The sequence below is a fragment of the Neltuma alba genome, unplaced genomic scaffold (genome assembly GCF_004799145.2).
Source record: "Neltuma alba isolate B1F8T4 unplaced genomic scaffold, ASM479914v2 tig00012009_pilon, whole genome shotgun sequence".
Taxonomy (NCBI): Eukaryota; Viridiplantae; Streptophyta; class Magnoliopsida; order Fabales; family Fabaceae; genus Neltuma; species Neltuma alba.
Window position 1 is genome coordinate 411744 of NW_021636580.1, and position 21414 is coordinate 433157.

Genomic DNA, 21414 nt, shown 5'->3' on the forward strand with positions numbered 1-21414 from the left:
TATTGATATCCATCTTCCATTACGAGCTTGTATGTTTGATTACGTTTATCCCATCTGAATATAAAATTTCGTGACTAGCATTGTTATAGTTACTAGCCTGCTGCTTGGGGCAAATTTTTTTGACCCAACATTGTGATTCTGCCGGGATTGTAGAGGTCCATACGTTCATTCTAGCTCTCATTTCCACTAAATTGCTCTGCTTGTGCCTGTGATCTATTAGCGTTCAAATCGATGGTAGGCCATTTGAATGATTGATTGGAAAATAAATAACGTAATACTAGAAGAATGCCATTTCCAAGTATGGCGATGCGTAAATATACGATTTGTGTTAGGCTTGCATTCCCACGGATTTATGTTACTGATTATTTAGGTAAAGCTATATGGCTTATAACTATTTGTCAAAAAAAGTAGCGGAGCAAAAATATTTTCGTTCATGGTTCATTCCAGTGTTTTCTGCCAAAAAATGTACTTATAATATTTCTATTTGCTTGCACGTATACCATATGATTAATATTATAATGTCTTCAGATGGAAACAACACTACTTTTTTGTATTCTTGAGAGGACAATTAAAAATCTTATAAAACTGTTTATATTAAATTGGGGCTTTTAAAATATTTAGTGTTGAAATAGAAAAAAAAAAAAAAGTACTACGTTAAGAACTTAATTATGATAAAGTCCTGATTTAGTATTCTATGAAGTAAGCTGTTGTCGTTCACCCCTCATCCTCCCGTTAAAATAGTCGTCATTTCGGCAAACACGTGCTTGATTTCAGATTCCATTAGAAGTTGCAAAGCCAAATTTACGCGGCTTTAAAATAATAATTCTCAAGGGAAACTGTGTTCTCTGGCCTTTTCACTCGCCATCTACAGAATTTGCTCGACAAGCACGAGACCAAAATGGGTTCAAGAGCGCAGACCACTGACAGCCAGTCGAAGCCAACACTAGAACCCGTCCTTGATGTAGTATTCCTTGAGATTTTGCAACGCTTGTCGAATAGTATCCTCGTCTTGATTGGAATATTTTAGGCATAGCAAGCGTTGAGCAACAAGGTAAGCCCTCTGAACAGGATGATACTGCAAGCAGTTGACTTCCATTCTCTTTACTTCCTGAACACGCATAGGCAGCTATAAATCCAATTTCGTAAACCAATAATCTGTAATTTCTGATGAAGGGGGAGTAGGATTTGGAATTTCTATCTAGTCTTTATATATTTACGCACCAACGCTGAATTGTAGCTAATAAAAATGTAGAGATTTTAATTCCTATTTCTAGACCACCTTGCGGGAATAATCACCTTTTCTGTAATCTTGAATGTGATCATTCTGGCTGTGTCAATAACTGAACTCGGTAAACCAGCCATTTCTGCTAAGAGAAGGCCATAGTGTGGGACATGTCTTGGTCCTTCCTTAAGTTCAAACTAGGGAAAGAAGAACGTTAGTTCGTAGATCATCAACACACTGCTTAATGTAAGAACAAAGAAATAGATTTACAACCTTGAAATCTAGATGGCTGTTTTTCAACTCAACATGAAAGTGAAGGATTTTCACGTTTGGATAGACTGTTGCTAATTCTGATAGGTTTTCCATGTGAGTGGCAAATATGGTATAACTGAGGAGAAAATATATACACACACAAAACTTGGTCAGACGGGTAGAGAGACCAATGAATGAACCTCAGTATTTTGTTCCATAGCTGGTGCATGCAGAAATCGCTATCTTAAAATTAACAGGTCTACCAACAAACATTATAATGTAAATTCCTTTCTGAAAATGTTGAAGTCATTTGTTTGCTAATTGACCAAAAGGAATGCGAAGAGTAACCTTCATTTTATAAATCCATGGTATTAAAAAAAACAAGGGACAACTTGTTGATTTATGATTTTATAACAATTGAGAATCAAGAAAAAAATTACGCTTTAAGAGACAAAAGATGCTCGCAGCAGCTCCATGCAATTGCAAAGCCATCGGAGGAAGAAGTAGCCCTCCCGAGTTCATCCATAACAATTAGACTCCTGTATCCAACAAATTATTTAGAAAGAAGCTACCATTTCTACCCAGATGGGTGAAGATGATTAACTACCTTTGCGAAACATTCTGCAGGATAAAAGCTGTCTCTTTCATCTCTGTCATGAACTACACATCCAGACAACGTTTATAAGTAAAGAGCCAATGAATATGATTTTGCCATGGAAAGTCAAAAACCACGTGACATTTAGAGAATATAGCAAAATAGCTCAATTGCAGGCCCCGCAATGTACCGTGCTGGAATTTGATTCAAGATTATCAACTGCACCCATCCTAGTAAACAACCGATCAACGACCCTCAGAGTTGAGAAGCGAGCAGGAACATAACATCCAACTTGAGCAAGAATAACTATGAGGCACACTTGTTGAAGGTAAGTACTCTTTCCGCTCCTGGGACACAATATCACCCTTGATCAGCTATAGCAGATCAGTTAAAGGCTTTCGCAATCAATTAGATGTAATTTTATCATTTCTTTCACAAATACTCTTTTACTTGACAGTAATCTTTGAATTAGAAGTGATGTTACATATTGGGGCCTGTGACGATCACCATATTTGAGGCTTCGGATAGAAATATATTATTGGCCTGCAAGGTGAAAGATAGACTCATTTACCCAGATAATCGTGCATATTTTTTTTCATACTCAGGAAAAAAAAATAGAAATAGAAGCGGATATTAATATACAATATACACAGTACGTACAACGAAGTCATTGTGTATACTCTCGAGGATTGGATGCTTACCAGCATCAATTGCCATCGGTCCATTTTCTAGTGAGTAAATTACGGGTTAAGAATTTTGCCCATGGAGCTATCAGAACTTTCAAAAATGTTAGATATATCTTGCCAATTCAATTACCTGTAAACTCTGGCCTTGTATAACTATCAACAGGCTTCGTTGATATCATATGAGCAAATGAATTTATAATCATATCCAACAGGCACAAGACCTCAGCAAGCATTGTCAGCACAGAGACATTCTCGCGAATCGTATCCATAAGTTCTGCAATTTTCTTCGAACTAAGTTCTGTTAATTTTCAAATACTACCTAAACTGCCCTAAAGATCCGAGATATTGTACGAGTTCAAGGAAATCAACAGGTAATATCTACATCTAGGGACAAAAAGGTAATCTATTAAATTTTGAAGTTTATGGAGCAAAATCAATTTTATCTTGTAAACATGTTTGACCAATGTCACAAAATGTTCATTTAAGATTCCAACGGTAATTAAGAGCATTATCATGTCCATAGTAAGTCTTTCCCCCCTCCAGAAGAAAAAACCACACAAAAGGGGGAGGTTATTAGATTAACGTTGGATTCAATTATAAACAGAACTACTGCCTTCAAGACCGTGGGTATCTTTGCTGCCAGAATAATTAGAACAACCTTCTAGGCAGACCTCTGTTCTTGCAAAGCATTCTGCGGCGGCAGATTTATTCCTAGCGTTCAGCTGCAAATTTCAAAGCGAAAGAAGAAAAGAAAAGTTTCAAAAGCCAGGACAAAAGTTGTGAAGGAGGCAATATCTTTGTTGTGCGGAAGCATACAAAACAAATAAAACTGCATTTTAAAGTTTCATTTGTTATCAGAATTCCCAAGTTATATTTTTCGGTTGAAGTCATTCAAGTCATGCTTTTTGGCCATCAATTCAAGTAATCTTTTTTCTTGACTTTTGCCAACATTTTTCCCTTCCAAAATTAAGAAGTTAAGATTGCTCTCATACAACACGTAAGAATCCCCTAAATGTTGACAGAGGGCTATTTCCTCTTCTCTTCTAGAGGACAATATGGAGCACTATACCTCACAATTGACTTGGCAGGAGTATGATTCCATCAAGCTTCAATGCATACACTTAATTACTAGTACGACCAAATGCACACAGATGTGATGCATAGGATCATATTTATGAATTCCATATGATAAAATCACTTACGGACGCAAGCTCCAAAGTTGAGCAATGTATGTTCTTCCCATGTTTTATGACCTGACATAAGCCATCAGAGCATTAGCTCTCGGAAACAACTTCTAAGAAGAATTTCTGAAATGGAGCGAAGATTTAATTGTAACCTGAATGAACTTGCTATGAAGCTTTCCTTGAACATCTTTTTGTGGTATGACAAAGTAGAACCCCTGTCTGTTTTTAAAGACGAGTTTTAAATTGGGCAACTTGAAATCTTCACGATAATTGTTTGCAAGATTGTGGATAGCTGTCAATGTAATGCAAAATAAAATGGTTTAGAAGACCCTTATATGGTCCGACAAAGATTATATGATTGACGAAATAGAAAACTAAGGAAGAAAAGTGGCATGAAAACCTTCACTGGTGTCACAAAATGATCTCCGCGAAATATCCAAAAGACCATCAATGCCAGCCTTGACAGCGAAGCATTGCTGAGTTCGTGCAACAAAAGGGACCCGCGCATGGAGTACATCTTCATCAATAACCTCCCCAATCCTGGAGATAATTTCTTAGGAACTGAGAGAAACGTTCTTATTGTCTGATTTGGAGTGTCAAAAGGTTTATGTTTTATGTTTTTTTAATTAGTCACCATCATCAGCAAATACACTTTAAACTTAATTTTCTATGGGATGCTTGCTGATACTTCCTCCAGATGAGTCATTTATGGGTAATGGCTAATTTATTAGTTATTTCTTTTTTCCTATTTTGTCATTGTAATTAAGAGGACTAGGTTCCATTGTGATTAATGTTACGTTAGAATTCAATGTACCTGGCTTTTTTTTTTTGGCCGGATTTAATGTACTTGACATAGACAATACTGGAAAATATTTTAGTTTTTTTACGCTAGTTAACCAACTTTTAACTTCTTTTGCTCTGCAATCAATTAAACATGACTTATATTGAGTGGGATTATCTTTTATGCATTAATAAGGAGTGATTGATGAACTCACATGCCGTGAATTAGGAAGAAGCAAAACGATAGTATTAATCAGCAATAATGTCAGAGAGGAAACAAATACATTGCAGGCTAAACTGTGTTATTTCCCTTCGCAATGTGGCATACAGGTAGTTTTAAAAGACGTTAAGTTACTTTGGCCAAAAAAAAAACAGACGTTACCTATTATTTGATCCTGTGAGTACCCAGGTCAGGTTGTCTTCTAAGCTAAGAGGACTATATTTGTAAATATGAATCCGTATGCAATGTTTCGGTAATTTAAGGAATACAAGTAATGGTAGCATGTAAAACTTCGCATACCTTTTCCTAATACGATCATATTTCTCATTTTCACAAACTGACTTGTAGATATTTGACAGAAGAAAACTTTTTGCATCCTTTAGCAACTGGCATGTTCGTCAAAAAGAAAGTATTACTCGCGGCCATTTCTTTTACTTTTATTTTCTCATTTTAGGTGTGCGTGCGCATGCCTCCAGGTGCGTATGATTCCACAGGTATATTCTTAAAAAGGGGGAAAAAAAGAGGTACCTTAGATAGTAATGGCAGGGCGTCCAAAGCAGTCTTGAGGAGAATAACGCTTGATACTAACACTTGACTCTTTTTAGCATGATCAACTACCAGGGATTCATTCGTAACTTTCTTTGGCTTAAAGCAGAAGTGACATAATACTCTATCTGAATTAAGAGCATGGTCCAGTCCGTCTGTTTGTATAACTATCAAAGATGCATAAACTTTAAGACTAACTTTCGCTCAGTCGTGGTTCCCACTTACCAGTCTCTTTCGGAAATTTACGCAAAACCTGGGAGAGGCCAAAAAATAGCTGTTCATTGCTCATCAGCTCATCCTAAAAATGAAATATTGAAGTCATGTTATGGATCCAAAGCACTAATAGGTTGAGTCAAAAGAATTATCACTAGTCTACCATTACGACTGTTGAGGTGGAATATAAAACGCCATTTTAACTAGTCATTGGATCATTAACAGTTGCCTGCATTTTTAGTTAAATGATAAAAGGGATTTGCAATGGCACGTGAGTACAGAGATGTTGGATCTTGTATGAGGGTCCAGATGCTCATGTGCCTCAATTGTTTCTATGATAAATAAGACTTAAGCAGACAAACATGCTGAAACAAAGCCATGATAGTGATGATGAAATCTTCCAATAGAACTTCGTTGACTGTAGCGGTCATGTTATGAGAGTCAAAACTTATAAGATCATGGGAGTTATTAAACTAGATATTTCTCAGAACTGAATGCCTAGATTTCACCTTAACAATGCTATTTTTTTGGACTGAACCTTAACGATGCTATTTGAGGATAAGGGGTAATTATATACTTGATATGAGAAATACGTCCCTGGTAACACTAGATACAGTAGTTGAACGACAAAAAATAGTCCCATCAAATGTTTAACTGCATGATTTAGATTATATGTGAACCAGCCTTATAACCATTATGCTACCCACCATATAACAGTCTCATTGTGGTATCGATTCAAAAGCTTACTTGGTCATAGTTAGACTAAGCAAGTTTTGTTTCAAGAAAATATTGAGAGAACTTCGTTACAAATTAAAGATGACGTTTGACATCATAAAATTACGTTTAAACTATCAAATTGATAGCAACTCAGTTATAACTCATGGCCTCTATTCAGTTGGCAGTTAACCAGATTCAGGTGTTCAAGTTTTCTGGTTGAAGGACAACTATTGTGTAAAGAGTAATCGTTTAATTGTAATACAAACATCTCTGCTCTAAGTTTTACACTACACGGCACAGAATTTTAATGAAGATCGACTTCAAAAAATTTTAAGCGTAAACTTGTGATGAAAGTGGAACTGTAAAGTGAACGAAAAAGCTTTAAGTGGAACAGCTAACAGGACATATAAAATATAAGCCCAAATGTAAAACACACGGACCAGGCAATCAAGGCGAGCATTAATAGTTTGAATGTCTTTTAGAGGCTGCAACAGATTAGCACGAAGAAGCCTTGTTCTGGAGGGAACCAAAAAAAAAAAAAGTCATATTGGTAGTGGTAATCTTGCATCAGAAAACTAGTATCATTCATCACATACCCTCCGATAGTTTTAGTTGTCCTCAACGTGTGAAACAGACTTCTCTTTTGTCGCTTGATCCCAGTAGGGCAGAATGAAATGGCTCAATAATTTCCAAATTTTGCACACTGCCATCAAATTCCAACCACTATATCCATTGCAATAGACTTCAAACAGATGCAAAGTAAAATACAGATATGCTCAATTTCTACAATGAATATGTTCATCTACTTGAACGAAGATATGTTAACCAAAATCAATCACTTACTGATTAGTATAAGTTGCTTCGCCAAATTCATTTTTTATCAACTAGTAATCTTATGTGCTTCTTTTATCAGGAAGTCGGAAAAAAATGAGCACCGTAGGTTTATTGGTGATAAGTGGAACATGCTACATACATGTGATTAAACACAAAAAAAGAGTAGTGGTAACAAAACCCCCCATCCCCAAAAAAATAGCAATATGAGCAGAGAAGCAGGCAAGCTAACCTGGTAGTATCAATATTCATGTGATCAAATGATCCATTAAAGGTGACCTGAGATATTGGCATGAACGATAAAGTGAGTTAAATCTTCCAAACAAGAATTAAGAAGTACAGGTTGAAATTTGATGGATACAGTACGGATTCCTTGGTGGAAGGATGATGGAAGTTGGACACTGGTCAGTTTCCCAAGAAACAATAACAAGGTGAACCCAATTGATGGAAGACAATGGCCAGTTGTTGATTAATAAGGACTTGCGGGTAAGTATTCAACTTTATAAAATTATTACTAGAAACAAGCATGTGCTGAAATTTGAAACATTAAATGCAGCGGCAGTAGTATTATGGCAGCTTGACCCAAAAAATGACCACAACACACGGCCTATTAAGCAAACAAACATGTGAGTATCGCTTGTAAATTGCACAGAACTTGAGCTTATTAGCGACCAATGATGGCGGTAAGATAAACAACAATAACTTGGAAGTTACAACATAAAAGGTCAACCACAAAAAGAACAATTGTGCCTACCGACAAGGAGTGATTGGTAACAATAACCCCTTTTTCTGCTTCCGTCCTGTTGTACAGTAACAGAAATGTGGTCGAGAAGTTCCAAAATAGCAACATTAACATTGCATATATTAAATTTCACAACGAAAACTAGGATGCATCATGTGCAACGGGAAGAGTGGAGCATTTACACTTTAACGGAGATGAGATAGTTACGCCACCATAACAATTCCTGAAGAAAAATTCTAGAGCAAGGCTTGGTGATGTCTTTACTCGAAGAATTTTTTACTCCTTTTTGTGGGGGAACCATCAAGGCGATAAAACTTAATAATTTTATCGAATAGCTTCTAGTTATCTTTGCACGAATAAAATTAATTAAGCAACCAAAATAACTTTTATATCCAACATAAATGAGTGATGAATATACCACTTTATGGTGGCGGCGGCGGCGGCTAAACAGAGATAATACTGCTTGTAGTAAGTGTCCAGGCCAAGTGCCGAAGGCTCCTTAGACGCTAGGTTTTTTATTAACATAGCACCCTGAGGAATAATACTTCAGTGACATGTAGGAGAAGAAAAGCTAAAGCATCCTAAATCCCGTAAACATCTGAAAGGATGAAAAGCATATAACAAAACCTTTGTGTCATCAAAAAAACCACGGGCCAATACAACCTGCATAGCAGAGACTGCCGCATAAATTAACATCCACAGTGGTTCATTGAAATTTAAAACTTCTAGCCCCACACTATTCCCCTTAACAGAGAAAGTGACATCACCTTCTTCAAGGAACCATTGAATCTATCGATCAATTCAGTTACTCCAGCCGTAGAATTGGGGGCTGACTTGTTTGGAGGAATAATGATCACAATGGGCTCATAGAAATGCAGCAGTGTTTTTGTATTTTGATATGAATTGCTAGTTTCAATATACTGAGAAAGATGCAATGATGCTGATCTTAAATCAAAAGCAGCTAAACCGACCTGTACATATTATGAATTTCGGTTAGGCGCATTAATTTCCTTTAGCAAGATGTAAATATTTATCTGAGATAAATATTTACATCTTGCTAGAACAATATATATACACAAGCTTTCCAGCTCTGTAAAATGGTGTAAAATCCAGTTTTTCATCAAAACCCGAGAATATCAAACACGGGGACAGTGCGTGCTAATGAATAACGATTAAGCAGATTAAGTTCCAGATAATGATTCCAGAGTCTGATGATAACCACAGCAAACAACAAGCTACTTCAAGTGATTTATTTTGTAAATATATCGCCCCCCTCAGTAAGTAAAAGCAAGAGTCGTTCTTAGAACCTAAAAAAGGGAAATATATATTTATCGCTAGTTGTACTTAAAAAACGGTAATGGAATCAAGGATCAAGAGGTTAAATTTCGAACATAGCCATTACAAGCCTCATATAGACGACTAACCAGGACAAGCAACCTGAATGCAAGGCTTGAGAAATGTTGATTCAAAATTGGAACCAAAATACTCATATTTCGGCATAGAATCATAAAATTGAAGACCCAAACAACTAACTGAAGTTACAATTCATATATGAATAACCCCTAAATTCTTTTTCCCCCGGTGATATAACAAGCAATCCCAATTTACATCATGGTTTTAGTGACCGTCCAGCTTCAGTTAAAACCACTGAACATCTGTGCAAGACATGTCACCTGATTACATAAAGTACAGAACAACCATTACAGAGAATGGATACATGGAGTTCAAAGCATAATTTTAAGTTCCGATCCAGCAACAAAGAACCTCGATTTGCAACTCAGATATAAATTTTTTTTTATAAAAAAAAAAAAAAGGAAGCCAAACGCGTGAATTTGAAATTAAATTCCGACTTCAGTAACACAAATCACTTGACATAGAGAAATAATAATTCCTCACATAAATATATTACTGATAACAGTTTTCTTCAATTGCCGATTGAAACACGCAAATAACGACAATCTATTCTTGACTGTAGTCCTTGATCATCGCGTTTCCAGTGACTACCTTTTTGGAATTCCGACCATTACAAGTCAATAAAACATGAACAGCCACCGTACGAGCCAAAAACCGAAGACACTTCCAACATTCTACCATAGAAACGCACATATAAAAAAAAACAAACGCTAAGCAACACAGATGACAGATTTGGCGAGCGATTGAAAAAAGTTCCTTCCCGTTTGCTTGATAGATAAAGAAACTTGACGAACAAAGTAAATTAAAATCCAGTGTTCGATTTCAGCAGGTGATGGAATTTAAATGAGATAAGATGGATTGAAGGATCTCAATGAAAGAAATGATCAGCATCAGTGTCAGTTCCTTGTAAAAGGAGTAAGAGTTATCGGAGGATGGGAAAGAGATAACCTCTTTCGCTCTATTCTCGATTAGACCAACCACGATACTAGAACTCTCGGCACCGTCGTTTTTGCTTCGTACGAGTTGGCTGCTTAAGTTTGTAGCAAATTTTGCGGTGCGAACCAGCGGGAGAGGTCCTTATAAGAGCGTTTGCTTGCTATGCTGCGGCGTTGGGCGGGGTGCGCAGCGCAGGAACCTTACGATGCGCACCTTTTTTTTTTTTTTTGGCGGGAAGCTATCGTGGAATTGGATCTTCCGAGGGGGGCGTCCTTTATTTCCACCGGTTTTTTAAATTGAAGTTTGCGTTTTGACCCTCTGAATTTTAAGTTTTAGTGTAGTTATTTAAAAAGTATATTTTTAAAAATTTAAAATCTAGGGCATATTTTGTCTATATTTAATTGTAAAGTCACCACATTAATTTGTTAAGTCAACATTTTGGGTGAAATGAAACTAACAAAATTAAGATCAATGAATTAAAAATATATTCTATAAACTAAAAAAAATAAATTAAAACTTGAGATAAATTTAGAGAATCAAATATATACAGTGGAAAATCAACATTGTGTACATTTGAAACGGGGCATAAAAAGTAGCTTATGATCCCTTTTCTTTTCATAACTAAAATCCTTAAACAACCAAAACCAAACTTCTTCTTAATTACGATATATGGTTCTTAATATAAAAACTAGTTGATTAAATTGAGTAGAATAAGAAAACTAGTTAAATTATTCATTTGTAATAAATATGTGTCGTTTTTCTTAAAACAACCTTGCTAATTAAGTATATTGGCTAAAACTACCATCATTACAAGAACTACCTTTAAAAAAAGGATAAATATGAGAGATAAAGTGAATTACGATCTTATATTTAAGACTAAAATAAAAGTCAAACAAGTTCTTATATTAAAGATTGAAAATAGTACTACATCTAATACTTAATATAACAGATATGTCACTAATGTGAACAAATTAAAAAAAATTAATTAAGTTAGTTATCTGTTATAAATATATGTTAATTTTTCTAAACTACTATTATTAATTATGTGCATTAAAATCACATTTTGGTGGAAATCTCTCACAATTAATAGGGATATTTTAAGAAAAATGTAAAAACAAAGGAATCCCTCACAATCAATAAAAATATTTTGAAAAAACATGAAACAAAGAATATTAAAATTTTATATTTAAAACTAAATTCAATCTCCCAACAAACACTTATATAAGAGCTACTACTTAGAACTTCATTCTCTTTTATTGTCTTGGCTAAAAAAAATCAATTTTATCATGTCAAGTCATACTTACTTCACGTTTTTACTTGTTTAATGTTGGTTAAAAAAGTGTTTGGATAAAAACGAAATCATAATTTTAAAAATAATTTTACAGTTTACAAACAAATATATAAAGGAGTTTACTTCGTTTGTAGAAAAGTGTTTTTCAAAATACTTTTATAAATTTCCAAACACCTCCTAACTCAATATGAATCTATTCAACTCATTCTAGCATTGATCTTAATCATGCAAATATTAAACAAACACGGCAGTACTGGGGATGTTATTGGAGGGCTCACCGAGGACCAGTGGGGAATATGGGGTTGCCGGGTTCCTGCCATTGCGCAAGTGGCATTCACGGGGGAAGTTTGGAGACGATAATTATGGGGCCGAGTGGGTTTTGACTTTTGATGAGGAACAGGGAGAAGGTTCAGACACGGGTTGTGATATTTGATTTCAATACATGTAAGGTCAGGTTTTTATTTTCTGAACCAATACTGCACGTTATTAGAAAAGAGGGATTAAGCGCCTGAAATCTGAGGATGAAGCCAAGAAGTTGAAGTCTAAGGATAGCAAAATGAAGATGGAAACCATTAAAGAATCGACTTTGTATTTACATACTATCTCCCTTTTTTGCTATTAGCAACAATTACCATCTCCTCATTATCCACAAATATAAACAATATTTACATATTATCTTAATTTTTTATAGCAAATTTTTTATTTGATCCTTATTAAATACTTATTTTAATAGTTAATATGTTTATTTTTTGTTTTTCAAAATATCATTTTCTAAATAATGAATATTCTAAAAATTATATTTTAATATAATATCTATCGATGATATATTCTCTTTTTTTATAATTTTTTATTCTCTTTCTTATACTTGTTTCTCTGTAAATTGTAGTGCTTTGGAGAAAAAACTTTTAAATTTTACATATTTATTATTTTTAATTAATTTTTTGTCTATATGATTTAGTTTAAAGTTGTTTATAAAAAATATGGAGGGAGTATTTCAGATGCAATTTTTTTTGCTTTTGCAGGAATGAATTTTCTACCGGCGTCTGAAAATTATTTCTCCCCAAAAGAGATGTGCAACGGAAATTTTATTGCTGTAGCAAATGGGCCTTAAATCCAATAAAGCATGCCCTAGTTTTTCTCAAAAATTGACAACCAAGTGGGGAAAGAAGGGGGGGATTTTAGCTGCACTGTTTGCCTCTTTTTTTTGCCGCGCAAGTACACGCAGCCCAGCACAATGACAGCCAGTAATCCGGTTCTTGGTTTAGATTTTCGGAGTTACTTATAAATACATCACACGATTTCCGTGCTCTTGTAGTGTTCAGGTACTGATTTTGCTTGTCACCTCCGCCGAAGTAAGTTGCCGAAGCACAGTGGCTCTCCGTAGCTAAGCTTTGCTTCCGAAGCGTGCTTTCCACCGTAAAGCAGACCCGACATTATACTAGACAGGAAAAACGTAGTGGAAAAGTGCAAAAATGAAATATAGGGTTTCGCACCGATTTCATGTGTTCCCTCACCTTGCGCAGCCTTATTACGCACTTAACCAGTCTCGTTCCTTATCTTCTTTCTTCAAAAAGTTTCAAGCAGCACAAGCTCGAGCTTCTATAAATGGCGGAAGTGGCAATTCTCAAGGTCAGTGGCTTGTTTGTGTGCGACCTCCATTTATGTTGCAACTTTGAAGCTTTAAGTGGAGAAGGAACAATGATAGTATCTTGCTTAAGTTCTTCCTCCTGACCCCATTCCTCTGCTAAATATGTGTTCCGCTTAAATTTGCTTTTCTTTGGGTGTTTTCTGGTAATGGTTATCTTGGGATATTTTGTTTCCTGTGAAATAATATTTGCTTTCCTCCTACTGGAGTGGTGAAGGTATTTCCCCATAGTTGCTCTGACCCATTTTGGTGATTGTTCAGAGTGTGGTTCATAGATTACGGTCGTTGAGTTAAAATCCAGAAAGTTAAGGTGTGATACCATTCAAATTCCTTAGTACATTTGTCGGACGGATCGATCAACTAACGTTTAGGTCAGCATTTGATGAGATCTGTCTGAAAAATTACTGATGAAAATTTTCATTCTATTATGCTTTAAGCTGTTTCAAATAGCTATTCATAACGTGAAAACTGGTGAACTATATATGTCTGCCTCTTAGGAATTATCGTCATTGCATTAATCTTCGTGTGATGGGGTATATGGAGTTTCAGATATCTTTATGCAAACCCTCAAAATTCAATAGTTGGTCTAAATTATGTTTTGCGATTACACTGCTCTGTATTGTCCGTGTCCGTGTCCGTGTCCAGGTCCAGAATATCGGAGCTTACGGCTATAAGTGTGTAGGTGATTCTTTTCTCATGCCTGGCGCTACAGTAGCTGCCATACTTATGCTTGGCGCACTACATGCCCGTCGACTATATGATGACAAGAAGGTGCACTTTAATAACTCACAAGTCGTTGTTTATTACAAGAACTCTATGGTACCTCTGTGTGTGTGTGTTTCCATGGACTTGTAACCTTTCTTCAAGTGTATTGGAACCAAAGCGGGGTGGGGTTTCCTTCCAAAATAGGGAAGAAAGTAAGATGGCAATCTCCTTCCCAGTTGGAATGCTTTTGTTTTCATGAATAATTGATCATTGTCACTTGGGCATTTGGATAACTCATATTAGAGTCATCCTCGTCGATCTCCATATGCCTTGTTAATAGGAGACAAATTGCAACAAGAGTGCCGGGGGGGGGGGGATTCTGGAACGCTCGAGGCTGATGAGCAGATGTAGTTTTATTTCCCTTGGAGCCTTATGTTTAACTTCGTTTCTATGTACAATACTGGGATTCATTCAGATGCATTGCTTCAATAAATTGGATTTACTGCATATGCTACCTGTTTGCAAAAACGAAGTCTTACCTGATTTATATTGCAATTATGTATCTCTAGAATAAATTTTTTTTTTTTTTTTTTGGGGAACAGATTGAGGAGATGAGGGAGAAAGGAATCGAATTGGAGTTTCAACCTGATGTTAAGGTCCTCCCCCCATTTCTCCCCTGAACAACACACACACACAAGAGCAATTGGTTATCCTTATTTTATATATTTGTATCAATGTGTGTCACAGTTTGGAGGCCGATTTTGACATATGTCCTTATTTTATAACAGGCTACATTTTTGAGGGTGCTGCCTCTGCGTTCAGTATCTAGATTTTGGGGATACTTGGCAAGCATGGTAAGAGATCTTCTTTTTCTCTTTTTTTAATTATCATGTTTGATGTTCATCAATGTTTTTGTTGAACCTCAGCTTAAATTTGCTCGAGTTGCAATTTTGTTTTTTTCCCCCTCTCCTTGCTAATTTGGCTTCTCTCTCGTCCTGCAAATTAACAGTGTGTTGCACAATTTTTCCTGTCTAAATAATTTTCAAATTGATTTTTAATTTGAATATTGTCTATCTTTTATATTCTTCAAGTGACATGAATTACCTATTAGGTTATTGTGGAAAAATTTTCAGGAAATTCCCGTGTGTTTAAGACCATATGTTTATAGAGCTTGGGCTCGGGCATTTCATTCAAGTATGACTGTTTTGTCTCTTCAGCCTTTTATTCCAATATTATTCTTCACATTATATGTTAATATGATCCCATTGACATCTAGATTTAAATGAAGCTGCTTTACCTTTAGACAAGTATGCCTCTTTAAGGGATTTCTTTGTTCGCACTCTGAAAGAAGGTTCCAGGCCCATTGACCCTGATCCACAATGTCTGGTAACTGGTAACAGCTTTTAAGAAATCTCAAATTTCCTATCAGTTTCCTCTGTTAGCATTGTTGACTTATACATAATGTATGACCATTCAGGTTAGTCCTGTGGATGGTACAGTTTTAAGATTTGGAGAGTTGAAAGGAGCAGGTGCGATGATTGAACAGGTCAAAGGATTTTCATATTCTGTTTGTTCTCTTCTTGGTGCAAGCCAATTTTTTCCGACTGCGGCTGATTGTAATATACATGAGAAGCATATTGAATCTGTAGTCACTAGTGATGAGAAGAGAAACAGATCTTGGTGGAGTGTCTCCTTAGCTTCTCCCAAAGTTTGGGACCCTAAATCATCATGGTAATTCGATGTTGGATTTCTACTTATTCCTGTCTGGTTGTAAGTTCATAATTTAACAGGTCCAAATGGTTTAAGGATTTTTTTTTCTTTTTTTTTTTTTGGTTTTTGGGGGGGGGGGGTTAGTAATTGTTGAAGGAAATTGATGTTTGCTTCTCAGCTGATTCGCTCAAACTAACTCCTCCATTTTCAAAATGCATCTATGGTTAGTTGGATGTCAGAGGGCATGTGATAATCCATATTTGTAACTCGAGGAGGTAACTGAGCTGAAAGTGTTGAAATATTGTTGGTGTCATCATTGCTTTTTGCGTCATTGCTTGAGTTTATCTTGGATTTTACTTTTGTGTCTCTGTTGTTTGAAAAACATTAGTGTAGCAATTTGTTCTCATTTGAAAACATGAATCTTTTGTTTCTTTGTTTAGGAAACCTGCTCCTCAAAAACACTTAGGCTTTTCTGCCATTGAAATAACAGAAATTAAAGGAAGAGATTCTATCAGATTCAAGGAATGGATTGGTTTCAATTACACCAAATATAAAACAGCAAGGTCTTCAAAGCTATTAGGCAAATAAATTACTCCCACACGCTGCATAGAAATAGTCACAGCAGAATAAATAGATATCTAAAGCAAACACTTCTTTAGCTTTTGAGAGGTTAGGCTTCTCTCTTCACACTAGGCCAAATACTTCTTTATTTTCCTCTTAGATGCTGACCTTCTTTTTAGCCTCTTCTACTACCGCCTCTCTCTCTCTCTCTCTCTGTCTGTGAACTCACCCCCATGCTATATTTTATCTCCATTCTCTTTCTATATTCCTTCTTTTTCCTAGTCCCAGGAGCTGTGGGTCCATCGGTCTGTTGTAAAACACAGGTTCTATGGAATTAGGATCTATATTCTGTTTTCATAGTCTTAATATTGATTTTTAAATGCGAGAAGAATTATCTAGCTTCTCCTGAAATGTATATGACTGGTATCCGTCAGTGTGGCCCAATGAGAACAGTATATCTGCTATATATTAAATTGATACATGATGAATGCACTGTATGAAGGCTCGTATATAGTCAAAATTTCTATTGCAGTCCAGAGAGAGGCCTCTTCTACTGTGTGATTTACTTAGGCCCTGGGGACTACCATCGCATACATTCACCTGCTGACTGGAACATTCTCGTTCGCAGGCATTTCTCAGGTGAAAAGATTTGGTCCATGAGCTTTTGTTTAAACAATTTGAGAATGATGCCTGGCTGCGATCTGTTCTTATGAGGTGTCCATGTCTGTATTATGTTCCTTATCCCCGATATATTGTCATGAGTAAGTAGTAGCCCTTTCAAGAAGGAATGTGGGAGAAACGGTCATATCCAATGAAGTTCAGTATGGTGTTACTAGGGATGACATTTATAGTTGAGAATGATCTCTCACTTGTATGCTTTTCTTTAAAGTCATTATAATAATTTGGTTGTAGGCTTTTCCTTGTAAAAACAATTAACAGTAACAGTGAAGTAGCATAAATGCAGTTACAGCTCTTGCGTCGTGTGTTGAAAATCAAGATGTTTTTTCGGTGATGACCGTTGGAATCAATGGGATATGAAAAATGTAGAACTAGATTTGACAATTTATTTCGTTAGTTGTCAGCATCCATTTTTCTATTTTAATCTAATCTTATTCCCCCTTTGAATTCCCATTCTGTTATGTTGCAGGACGTCTTTATCCCCTGAACGAACGTGCTACAAGAACGATAAGAAATTTATATATTGAGAATGAAAGGGTAATTTGCCAAGGACAGATGCAACAATTTTCTCTCCATAAACCTGTATTATCTTTTCTTTCAAAGCCTTGTCTTGTTGTTTCTACTGACAAGCAATAAAATTAAATGAGCTATCTTTAGTTATACAGAATATTCAATATTTTATCTCTCTCTCTCTCTCTTGAAATTTTCCTAACTTTCTTTGTGCTGGTCTAGCTATTTATTTATTGAGGATGCTATTGTGTAACTCTTTAATGACTTCAATTTATGACACCATGATCAACATTTCAATCTTAACCTCTACGATTTATGATCACCTATCATCTTTCATTGATTTGCTCCTATTTTTGCAGGTTGTTCTTGAAGGTCTATGGCAACAAGGATATATAGCGCTTGCAGCAATTGGGGCCACAAATATTGGATCAATCCAGGTTTTTTTACCAGTTCCTTATGGTTGTATTAAAAACAAGCTCATGACACAAGTACAACCTTTACAATATGCTATATGTTCATCTGTTTTGGTTTCAAATTGTGAGTTAACGTTAAATTTTCTGTCTAAATATGGTGGTACCGGGTTGAAAAATTTAAGCCAGAAAACTTTGGAACACAATGGCAGGGATGGCATGTTGCGTTTATTGTGCATAATAAATTGAGCTTTCGATTAATGAATTTAGTTTTAACTCTGACACGACAGCTTCTCATTGAACCTGAACTCAAAACCAACAAGCCAAGGAAGAAGTTTCTTCACTCGGAGCCTCCTGAGGAACGGGTTTATAAACCTGAAGGGGTTGGTAAGATGCTGTCCAAGGGAGACGAGGTTAGACATGCACCTTGCTTATCTTTAATAATTTTGTCTACTTCATTTACAGTTATAATAAAAAGAATTACAAAATGGCTGCTAGCAAGTAGAGAGAAGTTGCTGGCCTGCTATGTGATTTCTTATCCCTTTGCTTATTTACCAGTGAACTAATGTAGTTTACTGTGTCCTCAGTTGGGTGCTTTCAACATGGGATCGACAGTTGTGCTTGTTTTCCAAGCTCCCATTTCGAAACTGCTCGAAGGAGGAGGAGGTTCCTCACCGGAGTTCAACTTCTCTGTCAGACGTGGGGACAGAGTACGTGTTGGTGAGGCTTTGGGAAGGTGGAATTAAGTTTACGGTGGCCTCTGCACAGAGTACAACAATCACATTATGTATAAAAAGAATATTTAATTGTGCCCGGGGTAGATTCCCTTCATATTAATCCGAGATTTCGAAACTCAATACTGCTTTAAGAGTCAACTGCGTTCATCATAGTGGGAATTTAGTTCTGCTATTTATTTACTCCTCCAGTTCTATGTTAGATCTAATTAACTAATTTAAGTAGATTAAAAATATTAATTAAATTAGTTAATATAAGTTGTTGAAAATACCCTAAATATTTTTTTAATTCAGTCATTCCTTCTTCTACTTGATTATTATTGAAAGAATATTAATAATTTAATTTGAAAAAAAATTAATAAACATGTGAGATAAATTTTAGATATGATACCAACATGAATTTTTTAATTATGTTTTAGATTAAGGGCGATGTTTATCCCGCCTCAAGATGTGACGTTGGTTGAAAGAGGAGAAAAACAAGCACCGGGTGGTGGGGGGATGGGAAGGAGCTCAGCCTCCGTACCTGATGTCATAATGTTTGGACTTTTGTTGTCTCAAGTCAAAATATAAGAGAATGGGAGTGTAAACTGATGCATCTATCTTATTGTCCTTTATTTAATTATCATGAATTAACTAAGGTATGACGATGACTCAACGGTTTTATTAGAAGCGTTTTTAGGAAGAAAAAGGTATGGTATATTTAAAACATCTAGGACTCATTTGGAATAGTTTATAAGTAACTTTTTAATCATGATTTATAAAATACGAGATAAGTATGTGAGAAAAGTTTTGTCTTGTTTATATGAAATGTGTTTATAAGTGATTTCTAACGCTTTGCCAAACAAGTCCTTAATCAATAATTAAAACTAATTATTTGTTTATTAGTACTATATTTAGGGTCATACAGAGAGTACTTAGATTGTGTCTGAGACTCTTGCGTATCAGAATGGTGTTTGAGCTTTGGATTGAAAAAAATATTAGTATTATTATTTATTAGTACTTAGTTTCGATATGATAACATAAAAGGATGAATGCCGTTTTTGGAATCTTTTCATTTATATGATTTTGTGGAAAGAAAACACCCAAAACTAACAAATTTGATTTTTTTTTCAAAAAATCATTAAAAAATTTAGTACAAAATTTGTATTGATGAGGTCGGAGTTCAGAATCCCATGAACAAAAGTTACAAAACCGCTCAACAAGTGTGAGGGATCTCAATGCGTTATTGCCAATGAAATATTTAATAGATCTGACGAAGCTTCTTACTCTTACCATTCGCCTCCCAAGTCCCACCACAACGACAGGCGAATCTGAATCCACTGAAGCCAAGCCTCCCATCCCGTCATTCTCTTATATCAGAATCTTGTTCCTGGGTTGACAGAGAAGGTTCGATCACAACAAGATTTAGCATTTCTCGGCATACTCTAATCTAGACCACAGAACGGCATTCACATTCTCATTTTCGAATCTGCAGATCTACACATTCAACTGTTCCTTTTTCTGTTTTTTTTTGTTCGAATGACACAAAACAATTAGCTAAGGTCACCTGATTGGCTGCATTTAGCAACGACGAACTCCAAACAGGCCAAGTAGGATCAAAGTAAATGGAAATATGATATAAAGAATGAAATCAAAGGGAAAAAGAATTGGAGTTACACCTACGTTTGTTTAGAGTAGGACAAAGACGGAGGCACTCTCTTGTTCCGGAACATCATGTAGCCAACCGGCAATACGACTCCGATCATCATTATAGCGGCTCCGATAAAGTACCTGATTGGGCTAGGTGGCTCAACCTCTACGAAGGTCCTAACCTGCATCATAGGGACTTATGAAGTGAAACCGAGGAAGTTTTCAACGTAAATCAGATGAGAATCAGATCTCTCAAACCGAACGAGATCGGGATTGGGGCGACCAAGGGAGAAAGAACGAGAAACGGGTACTTACGGGCATACTGGGGAAGTCGAAAGCAGACAGATTCCTTGTGACTGCCCTCGCTATCACTGCAGTTGTGGAATGGCAACACGGTGCTTTGGGGAATTAGACGCAGTACGATCTTGGCTGCTTTTGTTTGCCGACGCAAAGGGCCTAGCGAACCCGCCAGACAGATTTTCCATTGGCGACAGGCATTGAGTAAATTTTAAGATAACGAAATTGAATTTAAATATATATTATCTCTCTTGAGGGGAAAAAAAAAAACAGAGAGAAGAATTATAATAAAGTCAAAAAAAAATAATTACTTGAAGTTTCATTAACAATCTAATCTAAAGAGTTTGTAATGACAAATTTTAGAGTAAAAAATAACAACTTTTAAAACTTATTTTATAATTATTTTTTTAAACCTTCTTATAATTTTCTCAACAAAAAAAAAAGGTCAATTGGGAATTGGCAACAAACTTTTGATTTCGAGTTTAACAAAGATGGATACTTTGGCCCAAAAAAACAAAGATGGATCCAGGATCCTTACCCATACCAACTTTTATCACTGGTTTATAGGTAAAATGAAAAATATTTTGATATTTTGCAAAATAAAATAGTACAATTTTGATTTTTATTATTATTACTTTTTGAAAACCCTACTTGAAAAAAAAAAAAAAAAACAGTTAGATTTTGATACAACAGTCCGCACGTCATCAGATGGGCATCTACATTCTTGCCCATCTTTCAAAACGGGCATGATATTGAATTTCAACAAAGAGAATTGTATTAATGCTGGGAAAACAGCTTTTTTTTTTTGGGGGGGTGGAATTAAAAGAAAAATTGAGAAAAAGTCTCCCATTAAAAATTTGATTGATGAGAAATACCTTCATTTAGGCCTCTCTCATCAATAAAACTT

At 35.7% G+C, this 21414-nt stretch overlaps 3 protein-coding genes across 10 annotated transcripts; 1 reads left to right on the forward strand and 2 right to left on the reverse strand.

Moving 5' to 3' along the window:
* Nucleotides 1-780: 780 nt before the first annotated feature.
* On the reverse strand, nt 781-13062 carry LOC114721044 (DNA mismatch repair protein MSH4-like). The gene is given in 26 exon segments (XM_028906835.1): nt 781-1108; nt 1297-1419; nt 1496-1610; nt 1915-2013; nt 2082-2134; nt 2260-2416; nt 2554-2612; nt 2730-2797; nt 2886-3029; nt 3414-3477; nt 3958-4008; nt 4092-4231; nt 4340-4479; nt 5240-5325; nt 5468-5613; nt 5711-5783; nt 6856-6931; nt 7012-7063; nt 7066-7118; nt 7479-7525; nt 8001-8046; nt 8407-8519; nt 8616-8651; nt 8756-8959; nt 10350-10428; nt 12971-13062. Coding segments are annotated over 26 exon segments (2481 nt in total). The 3' UTR covers nt 781-943.
* On the forward strand, nt 12827-18764 carry LOC114721025 (phosphatidylserine decarboxylase proenzyme 1, mitochondrial). 7 transcript variants are annotated; one of them, XM_028906801.1, is made up of 12 exons: nt 12827-13257; nt 13956-14044; nt 14581-14634; nt 14767-14832; nt 15112-15172; nt 15255-15364; nt 15456-15709; nt 16752-16888; nt 17397-17509; nt 17797-17874; nt 18138-18260; nt 18435-18764. In XM_028906801.1, the coding sequence occupies exons 1-12, from the start codon at nt 13101-13103 to the stop codon at nt 18591-18593; spliced, it is 1401 nt and encodes a 466-aa protein (XP_028762634.1). In that variant the 5' UTR covers nt 12827-13100; the 3' UTR covers nt 18594-18764. The 7 variants fall into 7 exon arrangements, with proteins under 7 accessions (XP_028762634.1, XP_028762637.1, XP_028762635.1 ...); XM_028906804.1 differs by having other exon boundaries at nt 12828-13257; nt 17397-17464; XM_028906802.1 differs by having other exon boundaries at nt 12828-13257; nt 16764-16888.
* Nucleotides 18765-19670: 906 nt separating this feature from the next.
* On the reverse strand, nt 19671-20693 carry LOC114721028 (uncharacterized). 2 transcript variants are annotated; one of them, XM_028906815.1, is made up of 3 exons: nt 20524-20693; nt 20244-20404; nt 19671-19950 (listed from the first exon to the last, which is right to left on the reverse strand). In XM_028906815.1, exons 2-3 carry the CDS (start codon nt 20399-20401, stop codon nt 19932-19934), a joined length of 177 nt encoding a protein of 58 aa, XP_028762648.1. In that variant the 5' UTR covers nt 20402-20404; nt 20524-20693; the 3' UTR covers nt 19671-19931. The 2 variants fall into 2 exon arrangements, with proteins under 2 accessions (XP_028762648.1, XP_028762649.1); XM_028906816.1 differs by having other exon boundaries at nt 20240-20404.
* Nucleotides 20694-21414: the final 721 nt, after the last annotated feature.